General features: G+C 38.2%; 1 protein-coding gene across 1 annotated transcript; it reads left to right on the plus strand.

Annotated features, from left to right (window-relative positions):
• Positions 1–487: 487 nt before the first annotated feature.
• Positions 488–14,439, plus strand: HBEGF (heparin binding EGF like growth factor). The gene is made up of 6 exons (XM_081951695.1): positions 488–801; positions 1,804–1,983; positions 6,243–6,408; positions 11,442–11,597; positions 12,765–12,856; positions 13,892–14,439. Exons 1-5 carry the CDS (start codon positions 774–776, stop codon positions 12,835–12,837), a joined length of 603 nt encoding a protein of 200 aa, XP_081807821.1. The 5' UTR covers positions 488–773; the 3' UTR covers positions 12,838–12,856; positions 13,892–14,439.
• Positions 14,440–17,927: the final 3,488 nt, after the last annotated feature.

The raw sequence follows: 17,927 nt of genomic DNA on the forward strand, positions 1-17,927 counted from the left end.
AAAATACCAACTCTGGACTCGAGAGTCTGTAACCAACATTTTCTCATTTCACTATCCTGAAAACATCCCGATAAGTAGGCCATGACAGTTCCACGTTTGATAGATGACGTCGTTGAACAGCATAATGTATTTTTAAACTACCAAAACCTAAACGTGTATCAGCAATCGGGAAAAGGGATCACACATCCGAGGGAACTGAACTGTGTAGTTTCTTGAAACTGCTAATGTCTCAGAACGCGAGCGGGCGCGGACAATTCCACCTGTAGCACCTACTGTTCAGAGGATCACCGACTAAAAAGCGAAAGATAGACTCTGGCCCTCCCAAAAGCAGCCAAAAGTCGGGGAAGCGCCATTTTCCCCAAAGAAATGGAACCAGGCGAGGAAGCAGCCGCGCCCGAGGGCATGGTGAGGGACTCCTTCCCGGCGACCGCACCGCAGGAGGGCCCGCGCTCTCGCCCAGGGAGTGGGCGTGGCGTCGACTGTCGAGCCCTGCCTGGCCTGGCCCGGCCCCTCCAGCTGGGAGCTGCTCTCCTAGGGGCGCTGGGTCGCTATTCTTCGAATCAGCCTGGCAGTTAGGCGGTCGGCGCTGCACGGGGCTGAGTCTGCTTTGTCTTGGTCCCGGGAACAGTCGCCGCGACATCCGGACGAGCCCGCCCCGGTCATTTGGCGTACTCCGCCTTAAGAAGCGAGTCCAGGAAAAGGCCCGTCTTTACAGCCCTTCCGTCGGGCCCGATAGCAGCGAAGAGAGCGGCGAAGCCTTGCCAGGAGCGGTGATGATCTCGAGCGTTGTTCTGGCGGCAGGTAAGCAGGGAGACGGAATGACTTTGCGCCCGAATGGACGCAAACACAAATCCTGGTCGTGAATGTTGGAGAACGCACCTTGTCCTGGAAGGAGGGTGAGAGGGTCGCTCCGCAGACGAAATAGCTCTAAATTGCGAAGTTGCGTTGGTCGCAGTACATGCTCTCGCCTAAGCGAATACGAGACTTATTTCTGACTGGTAATGACACCGAAAATAAAACATGATTGGTAGTCCATTCACAGTTGCTTGGCGGTTTTCTGAGAAGCTGCCTGCCGGGTCAGGGCTTCTTTCCACCACTGCCAAATTTAGCTTGTTTTGATAGCTAATATGGGGCTATATGACAGCATTGAATCGTTGGGATGGGTGTATTATTTATATAGTAAAGGGATACGTTTTGAGTCCCCTTACCCTTAGTGAATTCCCTGGAACATTTGAGAGTAAATGTAATTTTTAAATTGCACGAAGTTTATAACAACATCGATTCTCTGTTGGTTACATTTATCCTAATTTTTAAAAGGTGCTTGGAAGTATTTTCAGATTAGAATGCTTTTCCACTAGTTGCTATATCCCTGAGTCTACTAGGCAAATTGTTGCCCAGAGGAATGGAAGTATCCCAGTCTATGCTGTACTTGTGTTACACAATTGACTAGAAGCAGAGTATGTTTGTCTATGTGTGTTTGCTGGGCATGTGGTTTTGAAAATATGAGAACACCTACTATAATTAGTGCATTTGTGTGCCATTCACATGTAAGTGAATCTGGCCTTCATTTGTATCTTGTTTTGTTCATGCCTTTGTTTTTGTGTTGCACTGTTGTTCTATAAATATCTTTGCCCCTCCTGTAATGTTAGTTCACTTGTGCTGCTCTGCGAGAGAATTACATGACAAATTTTAGCTTTGTTTAAATCATTTTGGATTTTGACTCCAACATTTGGTAATATTAGAATTTCTAAATTTTCTTTCTTTTTTGGGAGAGTACTGAAATGTCCTTAATTCTACTTGTAGTTTGTGCCATCCTGGTGAATGGGGAAGGGACTGGCATACTCCAGAATGAAACTCCCAGGAGAGAAAACACAGACGACTTGACAAATCTACATCTCCGCCCATCCCCAAAAGTTTTGGAACATATAGGACAGAAAGATGTTTTGTTATCCAAAGAAGATACCTTAAGCAATCTCCCTCAAGGTATGGCTCAGAATGGTACTATTTCCCTATTACTGTACAAACGGTTGTAGCTATAAGCAATATATATATATAATCAATATATATATATAATCATATAATCATTGGTAGAGACTGTTAACCTTGCATGCTCTCTGAAGAAGGAGCATATCTATTATTTCTAGAGATCACTGGTTTTACTTACATAGCCTGGCAGTAACTGATTTTGCTTATATCAGTATGTATAATCATACCTACTTTTGAATTCTTGTAGTTTTTGAATGACAGAAGTTGCGATTGCTGATGCTGGTTGGTGAATATCTTCAAAAACTTGTGATATCATTCCAAATTATGGAATACGATTTATTATAAAGGACAACATTGGCTCCTAATAACCTCATTTGCTTTTAAATAGATGAAAAAAGAAGGGCAGCCAGGATTTTAGCAGAGGCAACCTAAAATTTATAAATACATGTTAAGGCTATCTAAATTCAATAAATAAGTGAAATATGTTACTGTGTTATTTTTTGTGCATGATGTCTTTGATCCTTTCTCTGTTTAAAGAACTGGAAATAGCCAAGGAAATTCTAGGGAGTGTTTAAATTGTAAACATAAGTAAATATATTTCGGGATGACCTGCCGGTATATAACCAGTACATATGCTCCAATTTTATAATAGAATAATAGAAATTAAAGCACCTGTATTTCAATATTAGCCATGCAACATGTTTGTTGTACTGCTTTAAATGTTTGTAAATCTAGCATCCAATGTTCTATGGAAATTCTTGTCATATTTGATTGATGTCAGAACGGATTGATAATGTGGTCATTTCTCACTTATATGTTCCGAACTGTTGTCCTAGAGGCCCTAATTTGAGTCAGTCACACATTTCAATTCTTATGTGCTATTAGAACTGCTACTTCTCCCACCCACAGCTTTATATGTTCTAGTGAAATATTGCCATTTACTTTCCACAAATCCTGCCACTTGTAGCATATATGTTATTCTACTTTTTGAATAGCAGAGCAATATTGAACAGCTATATAATCTACTGCTAGTTGGTACTTTCACGTTTATAGAGATATAATATGCTTTGGGGGTTATTTTTTATCCTTCACTAATTTTCCTCTAAGGATCTGCAAACTTGGTGACATCAGTATTTTCCTCCCTCTTCCCCCTCCTCATCCTATTGACAAAATTTCCTTCATCTTAGGGAAAACATTTTCTAGCATTGATATTCCATGGCAACAGTATTTTTAAATATAACAAAATAAGTAAGCCTAGTTGGCATTTTCACTACTGTATAGAATTACAGTCACTGGGAGATTTGAGAAAGGATTAGCTGGTGAAAAATGGTCCAGGCCATATAGAACCTATTGCTTATCCCCACATGTTAATTACTTTATGTGTGGGTCTATCCAGACAGAAATATTAATTTTCCAGTCTGTAAATGCTGTCAATTGATGAGAGGATCCACAAATGACTCACAGTTCCTGTCCCACACAGTGTGTCTCTTCTTACCTTACTGAGTTTAGTCACTAGGGCGAAGTTGTACCATCTGAGGGCGTCTAGCTTGGGTTTCCATTTCATCCTCTTTGCCTGTTTATGTCTTGAGACCCTAGCATGTTTTCTGCTAAATACTGATGCCCATGAAATAGTCATAGCAAATGTGTGGGAAGAACACTGAGCTGCTCTCCTTAACTAGGTTCACTATTCAGCATATCTTTGGAACCAGACTTTCCATATAGCTAAGACTGTGTATTCAGTTGACCTGTTTGTTTTAGTCATTTAGAGTCCTCAATTGCTGGTGTGTGTGTATGTGTGTATTTATGTACAGAGATTTTTAAAAATCGCTCAAAGGGCTCCTCCTTTCCCTCTGATTTTTGAAGACTGTGCTATATATTTCATTTAGATTTCTGGAGATCTGATAGATATATAGTGGATAATAGAATAGTTCAATACTTCCACTTTTCCCTACTTTTTTCTAGTTGAACTAGGTAAGGATCTATAGCTGGGGTCAGAATAATAAGCAGTGATCTATCCAGGCCTGTCAAATTGGCGGCCCAAGGGCTGGATCCATCACGCATAGGCCATGTCTATCCTGGCTCTGCAAAAGCAAAAAAGTCACAATATGTCACATGATGCGAACGAGTTTGACATGTGTGATCTATACTCTAAAAACTTCTTCAAGTGAAACTCATCTACTTTTGATAACCCCATGGAAATGCTTTGCTGTTGCTTTCTTCCTTGTTTTCTCCATAGTGAGGGGGGAGGAGTATCCAGGATGGGTTGACCTTATCCTCCAGCTGATTGGACTGAGTCAGATAAGCTCTTGGGACACGCCCCTGGCACACCAGGCAAACTAAGATTTAAGTTTGTCTCATTCCAACCAGGGTCTCTGGGCATGAAGGTGACCTCCACCACCATAGGCAGGTGGTTGAGAACTTGCATAGCTACGGCCTACCAATCTCAGGGCATTCAGCCGCTGAGTCCCATCAAAGCACACTCCACACGAAGTGCGGCCACCACTGCGGCCTGGGCTACCCAGGCGTTATGGACAGAGATATGTAGGGCTGCCACATGGTCTTCCCCCTCACCTTTCATGAGGAACTACAAGTTAGACACCTTCGCCTTGGCTTCGTTTGGTCGCAGGGTTTTACAGGCGGTTCAGAGGGCAGGGGACACTCCCCACCAGGCTTAGTTTGGCCATGTGCCCTCAACATGTGACCCTCCCTAGGGATGCGCTAGTTTTGGTACATCCCATCCTGGATACTCCTCCCCCCTCACTATGGAGAAAGGGCATTGGTATTTACCTGATACACCTCTTCTCATAGTGGGGGGAGGAGTATCCAGACCCCCCTTGACATGGTTATGTAACATGTGTTATGATGCTTGTTGCACTGGTATGTTTAAGTTATACATCAATAAAAGGTTTGAAACCATTCTAAGGTCTGGAGTGGATGGCATAACGAGTCGGATAGAGTTCTTCGCCAATAACTGGGCGGTGCCTGGTGGGCCAGGGGCATGTCCCAAGAGCTTATCTGACTCAGTCCAATCAGCTGGAGGATAAGGTCAACCCATCCTGGATACTCCTCTCCCCACTATGAGAAGAGGCGTATCAGGTAAGTACCAACGCCCTTTTTCAACTCCCCTCCTCTGATCTATAACCCTAGGGCTTCCCGGTTTTCTCTCATCCAAACACAAACCAGGTCTGACTCTGCTCAGTGTTTTTGAGATTAGGTAATCATGCCTCCTAACATTATTACCTAATGGGAGTTATGAGCAATTGCAAGTTTGCTCAATAAGAATGATTTCTTTTTGTTGTAATAAACAACTTAGCTATTTACTTTGCCAGTTATGTTGCTGAATGTGTTATGCCTATTCTGCCTCAAGCTTGGTTTCATGGAACTACCAAAGCACAACCATTACACAACGAAAATCAACACACTTTAATTGTAATTTTATACAATGATACATTCTCTTTTATTGTTGCAGAAGGAACAATATAAATGGGGTTCTTAATCTTTTTTTCTACTAATTATTTTCCTGTAGATCTTGCCTTGCCATTTTCTTGATACATGTCCTTTTTTTGATATGTTGCATGGGAAAAGCAATTTAACTTTATGTATGACTCCACTGTAAATTTAGCATGCCATAAGTCAGCCATTGGTTAACTGGGGTACACCTACTTTAGGAGGACTGTGAACAGCATTAGGAAAAAACCCAGAAAAGTTAAAGGCAAAGAGCAGTACAATCTCTTGCTTCTCTGCATTGTGGTGATCAGCATTAACAAAGCAAATCTTGGCATATGTAATTCCGTATGCCTTTTCTGCATGTGTGTATGAATCCTAAATGTATAACTGAAAATTGCAATAATGCCGGAAAGCTCTTGAGGTTGCACTATGATTAGAGATAATAGGAATCATTGTGTTTATGTGAGTCTCAAATGGATCCTACTTGAATTCTTAGGCTGTCATTCAGGCAATATAGGGCCTATGTATTATATATTATACTATATTATAGGCTATATCCAAATAACAACATGGACCTTGGACATTTTGCGAAATGTGTTTGGGGAGAACACAAGGTTATAGCTTGTTCGTCTTACCATGAATATTTAGATGAAACCCCATTTTTAGGGAGAGAGATACATCATAACTTAATTTTCTAGAAAAAAATGCAAGTGCTAATATTTCTAATCCAATTTGAGCTATAATGCTTGGGATATGCTTCAGTATTCTAACACATAATGTAAAATTAGTAAATCTCTTTCTTTTTCCAGTTGCTTTCTTGTCCAAACCTCAAGAACCTTTGACTCCAAATAACGGAGGGAAGAAAAGGAGAAAAGGAAAGGGAAAGAAAAGAGATCCTTGCTTGGGAAAATACAAGGATTATTGTATTCATGGAAAATGCAAATATATTAAGAAACTTAAATCTCCATCTTGTATGTAAGTTATTTATACTATTTATATCCTGTAATAGTTAATTGCGTATAGGGAAAACAATAGCTATATTGCAGATTTATTTTCCAGTTAAATGAATTAGAAGTTCATACCAATAAGAGAGAGTTGTATACTGAAACTCTCATTCAAAAAAAGATATAGCTTCTTCAAAAAAAGAATAGCAGGATATTCCTTTACATACTGTAACTTACAGTATCATCTAGTACTTAAAAGTTATAATGAGAAAAAGCACAGGAAGCTTTTCTTTGTATTCTTCTTTGCAAAGTCATGTTCTTTTTTTTTTCTTCCATAGAAGAGATCCATATTTCCTGTTCATTGTATATTAGGTCACAAAATATCATGTGGGCCATATAGATTCTATATTTTTAAAATCAATCAATATATGTGTCCAGAAATTTTGCTTTCAGAAGGATAATCTTAGCCATTTTAGAAATTAGGAATCAGAAGTAACAGAAATATTTTTACTCAGAATGGAAAAATTGGTATACATAAAATTGGTCATACAGGCCTCTTTTGATTCTTACCTGGGTTTCATTAGCACTGTTTTGGTGCCTTGTAAATTAGAGAATCTGAACATGATGCTCTTTTGATAACATATTACTGAAATGGTTTGGATTTATTTGAAAAATATATTCCCTGCTCCTCCATCGCTCACCCCGAGATGATAGATGACGCAAGTAATAGAACAAAGTCAAACTACTGTATTTTTCGGAGTATAAGACGCACCAAGATTTTGAAGAGGTAATTTTTTTAGAAAAAGGTTTTGTCCTCCCCACCCCCCAGGAGCACTCTGCACTCTGTTTTTTGGGGGAGGGCAAAAACGTGACACACGGGCTCGATCTTCCTAAAGGGTGAGGCTTTTATCGATCTCAAATCCACTTTTCTCTACCCCTCCCATGGCACGGCAGGACTAAACATATCTCTCTGCACTTTTTTTCCCCCCATCCCTCTGATCCGAAGAGATTGGATTGGTGGGGTGTGGAGGAAGGGAAGGGAAGAAGAACAATCTCTCTACGAAGACTTTTCTCAGAACGCTAGATTAGGAAGTTAAAAACCTGGAACAGGGTACAATCAAGCTTGATTCAAAGGCTTTGGATCCTGAGATCGTTGCGCTGCCACCCGAAAATGCTATTACCGTGATCTCTGCCGCCTGGAACCGCCCGAGAAGGGGCAGGTAAAGTGGGCACTGCAGATATCGCAGTACCAGCATTTTGGGTGGCAACGGATGAAAATCTTAAAGGGGAAAACAACCAAGAAGCTTGGGAATCTCTGAAAAATGAGATTATAAAATCCTGGCTCAATAGCAATAATTATGAGAGGGATCTAGGAATTCTAGTGGACAATCTCTTAAGTATGAGCCAGGAATGTGTTGCAGCTACTAAAAAGGCCAATGCTGTGCTAGGCTGCATCAACAGAGGGATAGTATCAAGATCACACAAAGTGTTAGTACTACTTTATACTGCAATTGTAAGACCACACTTGGAGTATTGTGTCCAGATACAAAAAAGATGTTGAGACTCAAATAGAGTGCAGAAAAAAGTAACAAAGATGATTAGGGGCATAAACCATACAATGAACAGTTGCTGGGAATGTCTAACTTAATGAAGAGAAAGATTGGGGGTGACATGAAAGCAGTCTTCCAATATTTGAGGGGCTGTCACAGAGAAGAGGGGGAACCTATTCTCCAAGGCACTTCAGGGCAAGATAAGATCTTATCAAAGAGAGATCCAAACTTGAAATAAGGAAAAAATCCCTGTCAGTGAGAACAATTAATCATTTAAACAGCTTGCCTCCAGAAGTTATGGGTGCTCTATTATTGGAGGTTTTTAAGACTGGACAGCCATTTGTCCAGAATGGTATAGGGTCTCTACTTGAGCAGAAAGGTGGCCTAGAAGACCTCCAAGGTCCTTCCAACTGAATTATTCTGTCATTCTATAATGACAGTTTATTTAGATTGCCAGATGACATGAAGATAGATGGTTTGGTGCAACAAACATGTTGGGCAAGTGATGTCTGGAGCTATATAATGCTTGACTAAAAATGTCAGAGAAAGCTGCCTGATTCACATGCAACTCTAAGCCACATATGCATCATGTACACACATAGGAGGGATTAAACTTGTGGTATGATACTGTGATGCTGCTTTCATCATTCTGACAAAAGTAGTGAGTTTCTATTGGGTGCCACTGCACAAATCACATGAATAGTGACCAGGCTAATTCTTTGCTCAGCCACATTTTACTATAAATATAGATAGACCACAATTGGGATAGAGCTTCAGTCACTAAATAATGTGATTATTAATGTGGTTTTTGCAATGGATGTTAAGTGAATCACACAGTCATTAAGCAAATCCTGCTTCCCCTCATTGACTTTGTTTGTTGGAAGCCAACTGGGAAAGTTGCAAATGGTATTTGCCAAACTCCTTAATGAGGGGTTGTGACTGTACTGGTCATAGGTGTGAGGACTAGTCATGAATCACTTTTCTTCAGTGTCATCATAACTTTGAAGGATTGCTAAACAAATGGTCATAAATTGAGGACAACAACTAGCTTCTCTTCAGCTAATCCAGGAGCTGTTAAAATGTTGTAATGGGAACAATCGTGTCTGTTTTGCCACTGCACCTCTATACCTAGAACCAGAAGATGAAATAAAGCATTGTTTAACTCTCATCAGAGTCGTAACTATGAGAATTCTCAATTATCCTAGTCATAGTTGTATCAAAAGTGGTTTTTACTTTGAAAAACACAGCACGGAAAAACAAAGCAACATTGTCATTCCATATATTGCTGGAATATCTGTAAAGCTCAGGTGGATTTTTAGTCAACATCACATACTTGTACATTTTAAGGCCAAGAATGCATTAAGGCAGAAACTTGTCCATCCCGAGGATAAAACACAAAGAGAGCAATGTGTTATATGCAATGCAATGCAGTGAGACATGTGCAGATCTGTACATTGATGAACCAAAGCAACCACTTCACAAGTGCATGGCAAAACATAAGAAATCTAACCTATCAGGACAAGAGTCAGCAGTCCATCTGCATTTGAAAGATAGCGGTCACTCTTTTGAAGACAGCAAAGTCCACATTTGAAAGAGGGGTAAAGAGGGCCATTTATGTTAATATTGAGCAGCCCTCTTTCAACAGAGGAGGAGGGATAAGACACCCTCAATTTATCCCCAGTTTACAACACAGTCCTATTGGCTGTTCCAAGAAGATTCTACATCTCTGACTCAGGTGACCCTGAGGTCACAGATAAAACCCCAAGTAACCACAATGATTCTCAGAGAGTGTTAAGGCCAGTTGACTGCAAAGAAAATACAATCTTTCCATTCCCCACATCCATCCTGTCAGAATCTGTCATTCCCCCTAATCTCAATTGTCAATAATTGTCCTTCCATCTCCAGCACCAGCCAATACAATTGATGAAGCTTCCAGGTTAGGAAGCAAAACGTCTTGTTTTTCCTCAAAAATCAATCCAGTCACTTTTCAAAATAAAAACCACGTTTGATATTCTCATATCCAAGCCCTGGAATAATAGAAAGCATGAGAAAGAATCTTAAAATTACTCTCACCTTCACTGTGTCAGGTATAAGATGAAATAGAGAAAGCTTTGACAGCTTTCAGGATTCTGTTACAATACCCTAATCATTATCCAAGACTCTTAATAATGCCAGTTTCCTGATCTTGCCTAGCTTGAAAGGCTGGTAAGAATATACACAATGAAATTAAAACAGAAGAAAAACTTCTGCAACAGCTCTCTATATAAATGTACATCTTTCATTAGGACAAATAATGCTATAAAACTCACCAAGCAGGATTATGAATCATCCTACTACTGCTATTATGTTACAGTATGTAAATGATAACTCACTTTCCAGTTGCAAATGTGAATTTGACATGGTGGCGTCTGCTTATGTATGCATGCACATTTCTATAAAAATTGAATTTAAAATGATACAAGTATTTACAGACATATATTTGACTTTAAAACTAAGTCTACTCTCAATATGGTTTAGCATATCATGCAAATACATTCTTTTTAGGAATAATATTTCTGTCTGAAAGAAATATTTTAACTTTTCATACCATGGAAAGCAATAGAGTGAGAAATAATCAGTGAGAAAGTATGAATCAGCGAGTGAGAACTGGGAACCTATGAATACCTTGCTAAGCCTATTATTAGATCATTGGAGAATAAATGTTTAGGCCTTACAGCAGGGGGATATGCAACAGTTACAATTGAACTCATGAGGTGGCCAATTTCCAGAGATACAGGCTTCTGAGAAAAAGGCATTGCCTGAAAGGTGAATTAGCTTCTTGGGATGTTACCTGCCAATTAACAAGAGAGGCATATGCTTTATTTTGTTACATGCTTGCATGATATTTTAATATTAAAACAATATTTGAAAAAGATTGGGAAGTGATGGGGTGAATGTATGTTCATGGTCATCACATTGTCTACCTCTGCCTTATAAAGGTAGGTATACTTCCTATCCCTCTGGTGGGGCTACAAATTGGCATTTGTACTGTAATTTTATAAATTCCTTGTACAATAACAGTTCTACAGAATTATAAATGACAGACATAAAAGAAACAAAACTTCTAGAAATTCTAGAAATAAGAATTCTAAATAACAATAATAACAAATTACTTCTGTTTATAAGAGTATCCTCTACAGCTCGGCCTGGTTAAAACCTAAATAGATTTTCAGAAATCTTCTGGGGAAAAAAACTTTATAGAATTAATTGTAAATATTTTTTTCACCCTTGAATGAATTAATATGTATGCTTAGGACATCAGTATATAAAACAATCTGTATAGGGTGTACAGTCAGAACTGAAATTCTCAACAAGAAAAAAGTGGAGAAGAGACTTAATGGATTGTACATTGGGAACAAAGCTTTTTTTTCCCATTAAACTTAGATGGAAGTAGCCAAGTGTATCAATAACAGATGCCATTACAGCCCTATTGAATAAGCTTCATGTATTGATTTTTAAAATACTTAATTCCTAGATGCCAGGAAGACTACCATGGGGAGAGGTGTCATGCTCTTAGCCTACCAGTTGAAAACCGCTTTGATGGTTACGATCGTACAACTATCCTGGCAGTTACAGCAGTGATTTTGTCATCCCTGTGTCTTATCATCATTGCAGTATTGTTGATGCTGAGGCAAGTAGTTTAATAGGATTGAGATGTATGGAGACATATAACTTCCTTCAGTTTATGATGATTTGAAAATCTGGTCTCCTGAAGGAACAATGTATGCATTTATTTGTATAATCTCTGTTTTTCTAAGGCTCTCTGAGAGGTTTATATTTTATCTATAGCCTCTTATCCAAGCCTATGGCACTTTGATGATAGAAATACGGCATGTGCTTTGTGACCATTTTCTGAGTGTCTCTAAAGCAAATTAACTTTAGGATTTCTATGGAATCTGAAGGAGCGTGGTGGCTGAGCAGTTAAGATGCTGGGCTTGTGACCAGAAGGTTGGCAGTTTGAGACCAAGTACCCCATGATGGAGGGAGATTCCATTACTTGCCTCATCCTGCCAACTAGCAGTAAACAGTAAATGCATGTAGATAAATAGATACTACTTTGGTGGGAAGGTAACAGCATTCTTGTGTGTCTTTGGTATATAATCATGCTGGCCACATGACTGTGGAAGTGTCTTTGGACAATGCTAGCTCTCTGGCTGTAAATCAGAGATGAGCACTGCCCCTTAGAATTGGGCATAACTGGCAGAGGAAACCTTTACCTTATGGAATCTGAGCTTCAGAAAAGATTGACAGATCCAATAAGTTCTATTAAATATGCACAAAGGTTTGTAGCTCTTGCCTGCTTCAGCTTCCCATCAATCTTAAGGATCTTTTCTGAATGGAACTTAAACTGATATATTTGCCTAAGACTTTCTACAGAGTATACCAGAGTTTAACTGATTTTTTAAATTCTATTTCTCCTTAATTTGATTTCAATACAACCTCTGAGAAGGCAGATTATATCTTTATGACAAATAGTTGATAAAACATGCAGAGAATGTGAATCCTGTTTTTGTTCCTCTGCTTTGATCATATGACTTTAGAAATTATGTTAAATTACTTTTTTCATTATTGAGTGGCAATCAGGATACCTCACATGAACCAGCTGGTAAAGGACTAAAGTCTAGTTTTAGTGCAAAGAATTCAATATTTTGTGGTGGTTCTATCCCAAAAAATACAGGATGGGATTTCCCATATTACATCTTCAAGATTAGTAATGGAACAACCATAGGTCCCCTTTGAATATCTGTGTAAATTTAGAATTGTTTTAATCTTGGCTCCTCTTTTTCCAATTTTCTAGATGTCACAAGCAAGGAGTATATGATGTAGAGAATGAAGAGAAAGTTAAATTGGGCATCACTGTCAATCAATGAACTGTCCAAGAACTGCAAGGTAACCCTTTCAGCATATAATATCTGGGTAAACTTGGCCTTCTGTTTGTTGGTATGAGGAGAGACTATTTAATGGGTTGGTTCTTTCCTCTCATTTGGCAGATCAACATAAAAAGGAAATGTTTATCATCCTGGGTTAGTCATAAGAATTTCTTTAGAAACAACTTTGAGAATCCAGAGTAAATGTTACTGATTGTTTCTGCTGTTGCATCTTGTCTCACTGGGATCTACCTAGTTGTGCTGAACTACGGTAATAGTGAGGCATTGGAGAGGAAACAGAACTGTTACAAAAGAGACACCTCAGCCCAAGGGAGGGAAAAGTGTAAGAGTAAATATATCTTAATTATGCCATGTCCAAGTTTATCTGGAGAGCTGCTTTAGCAGGCTTTCTAGTGTCTGTGTTTTACTCTACCAACAATATAGGTCTTTCCAGAAATCTTAAGTAGTCTTGATTTCTGAATTTGTCTGCCTCACAGGGCTTGACACCAGTCAACTACTTTGCTATTGCAATCCAGGCACTTATTACTTTTTTTCCCTGAAAATTTGTGCAGCTCAGGCACATTTTTAAAATATATACATTATTTACCCCTCTTTGCCCTTCTATGGCAGCTGCTATTTTCCATTTCCATTGCATTACTTAGGCTACTGTAGACCACATTTTAGACTCAAAAATAAATGTTCTGTTTTTCCTTGGAGGCCATTTCCTTTAAGATGATCTTGGATTTTGAAGATGCACATAATCCTTTGATGGGATTTCCCTAATCAGATAAAATCCTTTAAGAAAGTATAACTGGATCTGTTGTAGAAGGTTAGCAGGTTGAATGTCGTTAGTTCTGCTGAACTCCATGAGAATGCATCAATATAAGCCTCCAGTCAATTAGTCTGTATTAACCCTGAAATAGCTCTAGTTTATCCTAATTCTGTTTGGAGATGGCTGTCAATATTATATGTAGAGTCACTAAAAATTAGTATTATGAATCAAATGTTGTGTAAATGATTTGTTTTAACTTGAGGCATGCTTTTATTACAAATTCAGGTTTAAGCAGTGAAACAAGTTCTACACTCACAATTGAATGGATAATACTCTTTCTAGGACACGCTTAAAGAAGAACTTGTACAAATGAGAACAACTTTGTTTTCAAGGAGATAATGCTTTGTTAAAGAAGCAAATCATATCTCTAAATTGAAAGAATTCTCTGAGAGACAGAACCACATTTATTTGCAGAGGACTTGTTCACAATCTGGAGCTACAACCCGAGAAGATTTTAAATTTGTCTTCTTACCAGTGGAAAATGACTTTGGCATGAACCAAGCAAACAATGAACCAGGCAACTGGATTCTTTACAAAACTGTTGCTGAATAATGCTCTGAAAAACTGTGAAACACTCTCCTGAAGAGATCTACTTCTTGAACTTTTATTTACTCCAAAAAATATTTAACAAGATGCTTCATTTTAAGTTATATATTTATTTTAGATACAGTGTACATGTTATTTATTTAAGACTTAATCCTGTAATCCTGAAATCAACAGGAAAGAGAGGAGTATTGCACAGTGTACCATTCTAATAAATAATCTTTCTTATGCTTGCTGGCACTTGAATCCTGATTTAGAGATTAAAAGTGAAAAGCAATTATTTTTACTGATACAATATTATAATATTTAACAATTGCCAAAATATATGCAGTCTGGACTAAAATTCTTATAGCAAATCTTTGATTCTTTAGTAAATTTGGCATTCTGAAAACATCAGAATATTTCCTCTAGAGCAGTTTTAAAAATGTTATCTAATCTTGTCTCTATTGCAGTTGTATTACTGATGGTTTGACAATGCTGAATTCTGCATAGTGCTTTTTCAAAAGACATTTTAGGTCAGCATGCAAAGCATTTGAACCTCAAAGCAAATGTTTTGCTTTCTTTGATTTATTCTTATGTTTTTATATGCTGTTTTGTGTTCTTGTTAGCCACCAAGACTCCTCTGATTGTGGCAACATATGGATGGATGGATGGATGGATGGATGGATGGATGGATGGATGGATGGATGGAAGAAAGGATGGATGGATGGAAGAAAGGATGGATGGATGGTCAAAACATCTCTGTGCTGAGCTTGGAGCAGGTGCTTCAAGTTCCAAATGAGAGTTCATTGTGGAAACTGAACATTTCCACAATGAACCAAAAACTATAAATGTGTTAAGCACAGCTGTATTCTTTTGCAAATGGTAACAAATACACATTGCCCATGGTGGATTTACTACTAAGGAGATAAAGCTGAGTTTTGCCCATTCATTTCTGACCCCAAGTAAGAATCAAGTGAGTAAGAATAATGCAGAAGGTAGGGGAGAAGTTTTACTTTAAGCTTCTTTCAGACATAACTATTTTGTATATTGCTGAAAGTTGTACTTTGGGGTGGGATTTTTTTGCATAGATATATTCAATTTAGATGCAATATTATTAAATTAGCAAGAGATTTGCCTTTTATCTCATATAATCTAAGCAATGGATATCTTACATGCTAAACTATAATTAAGTTAGATTAGCATGAAACCACCTGCTGTGATATGTAAACCATTGCAAACTCTTTATGAGTTAGCACGTAGTATAGTTTTGCTTCTTTTATGATGTATGCTTAAGCTTTATGCTAAAGCATTGAACTGAATGTTTACATAGAGTGAAACATTTTTGTATAATACATTTTGTATAATGGCACATTAAAAAGAAAAACTTAAATTTTCAAGCACATAATAGCAAAATTGCATAAAACAAGGAAAAACTGTATACCCCACATTTCCACAGTTGTTAATCTGATTTATTTATCTTTGCAGTTGTAAAATCTGTTCTACTGGTCATATTTTCTCCTTTAAAACATCTTAACATAAAATGACTGTTTGCTGAATGTTCATATTTTACATATGTGTTTCATCCAGTCAACTTTTAATCATCCAAATAAATTCTTGGATAAACTGGGCTTGTTATATCTACTAGGAAGTGTTTTCCTTCCAGTATAACAGAGTGGGAGGGGCTTTTGGAAGTCTTCTAGTCCAATCCCCTGCTCAAGCAGGAAAATCTATACCATTCAGAAGAATGATTGTCTGTAATGAAAGGAATTTCATTAATGAGATTTATGCTTTATCCACCATTACTCAGAGATTGAGTTGCTGAATTTCAGTCGCACTTTTGTTCATTTTTTTTTCTTCAAAATGAAAAAAGAGACTAGGAATGGGAAGATTATGAAGGGCAAATCACTCCTATTCTTGCTCTTAAACCAATAGATACTTTCCCAAAATCAGCCTGAAATACATTGTTTCATTTCTATTACTAAGCTAAAAACAGGCAGTAAAATGGTGAATGATATAAAGAATTATATAGAGAAGCATTAATACTCCATATCTATATCACATCAGAATGAACTCTAGACTATAACATGGTACTCCTTGAAGAGATCCTATTCCAAGTTCCCACTAGGCATGAGCCTGCTTAGCTCCTGAGCAGTGATGGGATTCAAATTTTTTTACAACTGGTTCTGTGGGCATGGCTTGGTGGGTGTGGCTTGATGTTTGTGGTAGGGGAAGGATATTGTAACATCTCCATTCCCACCCCACTCCAGGGGAAGGTTACTGCAAAATCTCCATTTTTTCCCAATTAGTTGGGACTCAGGAAACAGAGAATAGATGGTGGCGGGGCCAGTCAGAGGTAGTACTTACTGGTTCTCCGAACTACTGAAAATTTCTGCTACCGGTTCTCCAAAACTGGTCAGAATCTGCTGAATACCATCTCTGCTGCTGAGGCCGTACAAGAACAGCAAGGAATAGTTGGGACAGGAACATTAGTATAGCCTTTATTGTCATTGTACATCACGTATACAATGAAATTGGTTTTAGCCCCACTGGTGCAATCTATGACAAAAAATACGAACAACACAAATTGCATAAAGAATATTGTGAGCTTGTGGGGGCACGATTTCCATCTTTATGCCACTCTGCCACCTGAGACATACTGTAGGTTTGTATTACACTAATGATTTTTGCTTTCATATTCTCTAATAGACTATGTCAACTGAGAAATATATTTGAGGATGAGCCCAGGTAGTATGCTAAACCATAATGTGGCTTCTTTTGCTTTTGCTAAACATACTATGAACTCAACCATTGTGGCTTGTTGAATATGGTTTACCATGTTATACATGGAGCAGTCCATTATGGTTTGTTCAACAAACTAGTTCAGAATGAACTATACCTTGACATTGCATTTTAATCCAGCTAATGTTGATTGCAAATGTCAATTATTAGGAGAAAGATTGTGCTAAAATTATTAGCTGGAAGACATAATCATCTTCATATGCAAATTTAGAGGAGTAAAAGCATAACATTTTTTCTCACAAGAAAATATTGCAGAACTCTCCCAGAATATCCCAGAAATCTCAGATTGAGTTGTCGCCCACTCATATATATCAATGTATTTTTCTCCTGTCCATGAGATGGAAGAAAAGAACAAGTAGTCCTCATCACAATTGAGCCCAAAATTTATGTTGTTAAGTGAAAAATTTGTTTAGTGAGATGCTTTATTTGATGACTTTTCTTGCAACATTTGTTAAGTGAATCATTGCAGTTCTGAAATTAGTAACACAGTTAAGTGTTAGTTAGTTAGTTTCTCCATTGACTGTTTATCAGAAGGTCACAAAAGTGGATCACATGACTCTGGAACACTGCAACCGTCATAAATGTGAACCACCTGTCAAGCATTTGAATGTAAATCACATGATCATGGGTATGCTGCAATAGCCATAAGTGTGAAACATGGTCACGGGTCACTTTTTTCAGTGCTGTTGTAACTTTGAACGGTGACTATATGAACCACTGTAAGTCAAGGTCTATTTGTATGTTGTTTTAAAAACCAACACTTTTTACTGCATCATGTTAATGAAGTTGGTAATGTAAGTGCCCACATGGAAAATAGCACAAGTTACTTTGTGGGTAGCAGCTGGTTAACTCACCTTCCCACTGACCTTCCCTTGCACCATGGCTATGTGTTGTAGTCTGGCTGAGAGGAAGCCCTCCCCATTCTTTCCTTGGTTAC

Source organism: Natrix helvetica, assembly GCF_964273705.1.
Source record: "Natrix helvetica genome assembly, chromosome: 4".
Lineage (NCBI taxonomy): Eukaryota > Metazoa > Chordata > Lepidosauria > Squamata > Natricidae > Natrix > Natrix helvetica.

Excerpts from the sequence above, each read along its gene's own strand:
- HBEGF (XM_081951695.1), top strand. The coding sequence starts at position 774 with ATGATCTCGAGCGTTGTTCTGGCGGCAG. Across the intron at positions 802-1,803 it reads GAGCGTTGTTCTGGCGGCAG|TTTGTGCCATCCTGGTGAAT; the intron begins GTAAGCAGGGAG and ends TTCTACTTGTAG. Across the intron at positions 6,409-11,441 it reads CTTAAATCTCCATCTTGTAT|ATGCCAGGAAGACTACCATG; the intron begins GTAAGTTATTTA and ends CTTAATTCCTAG.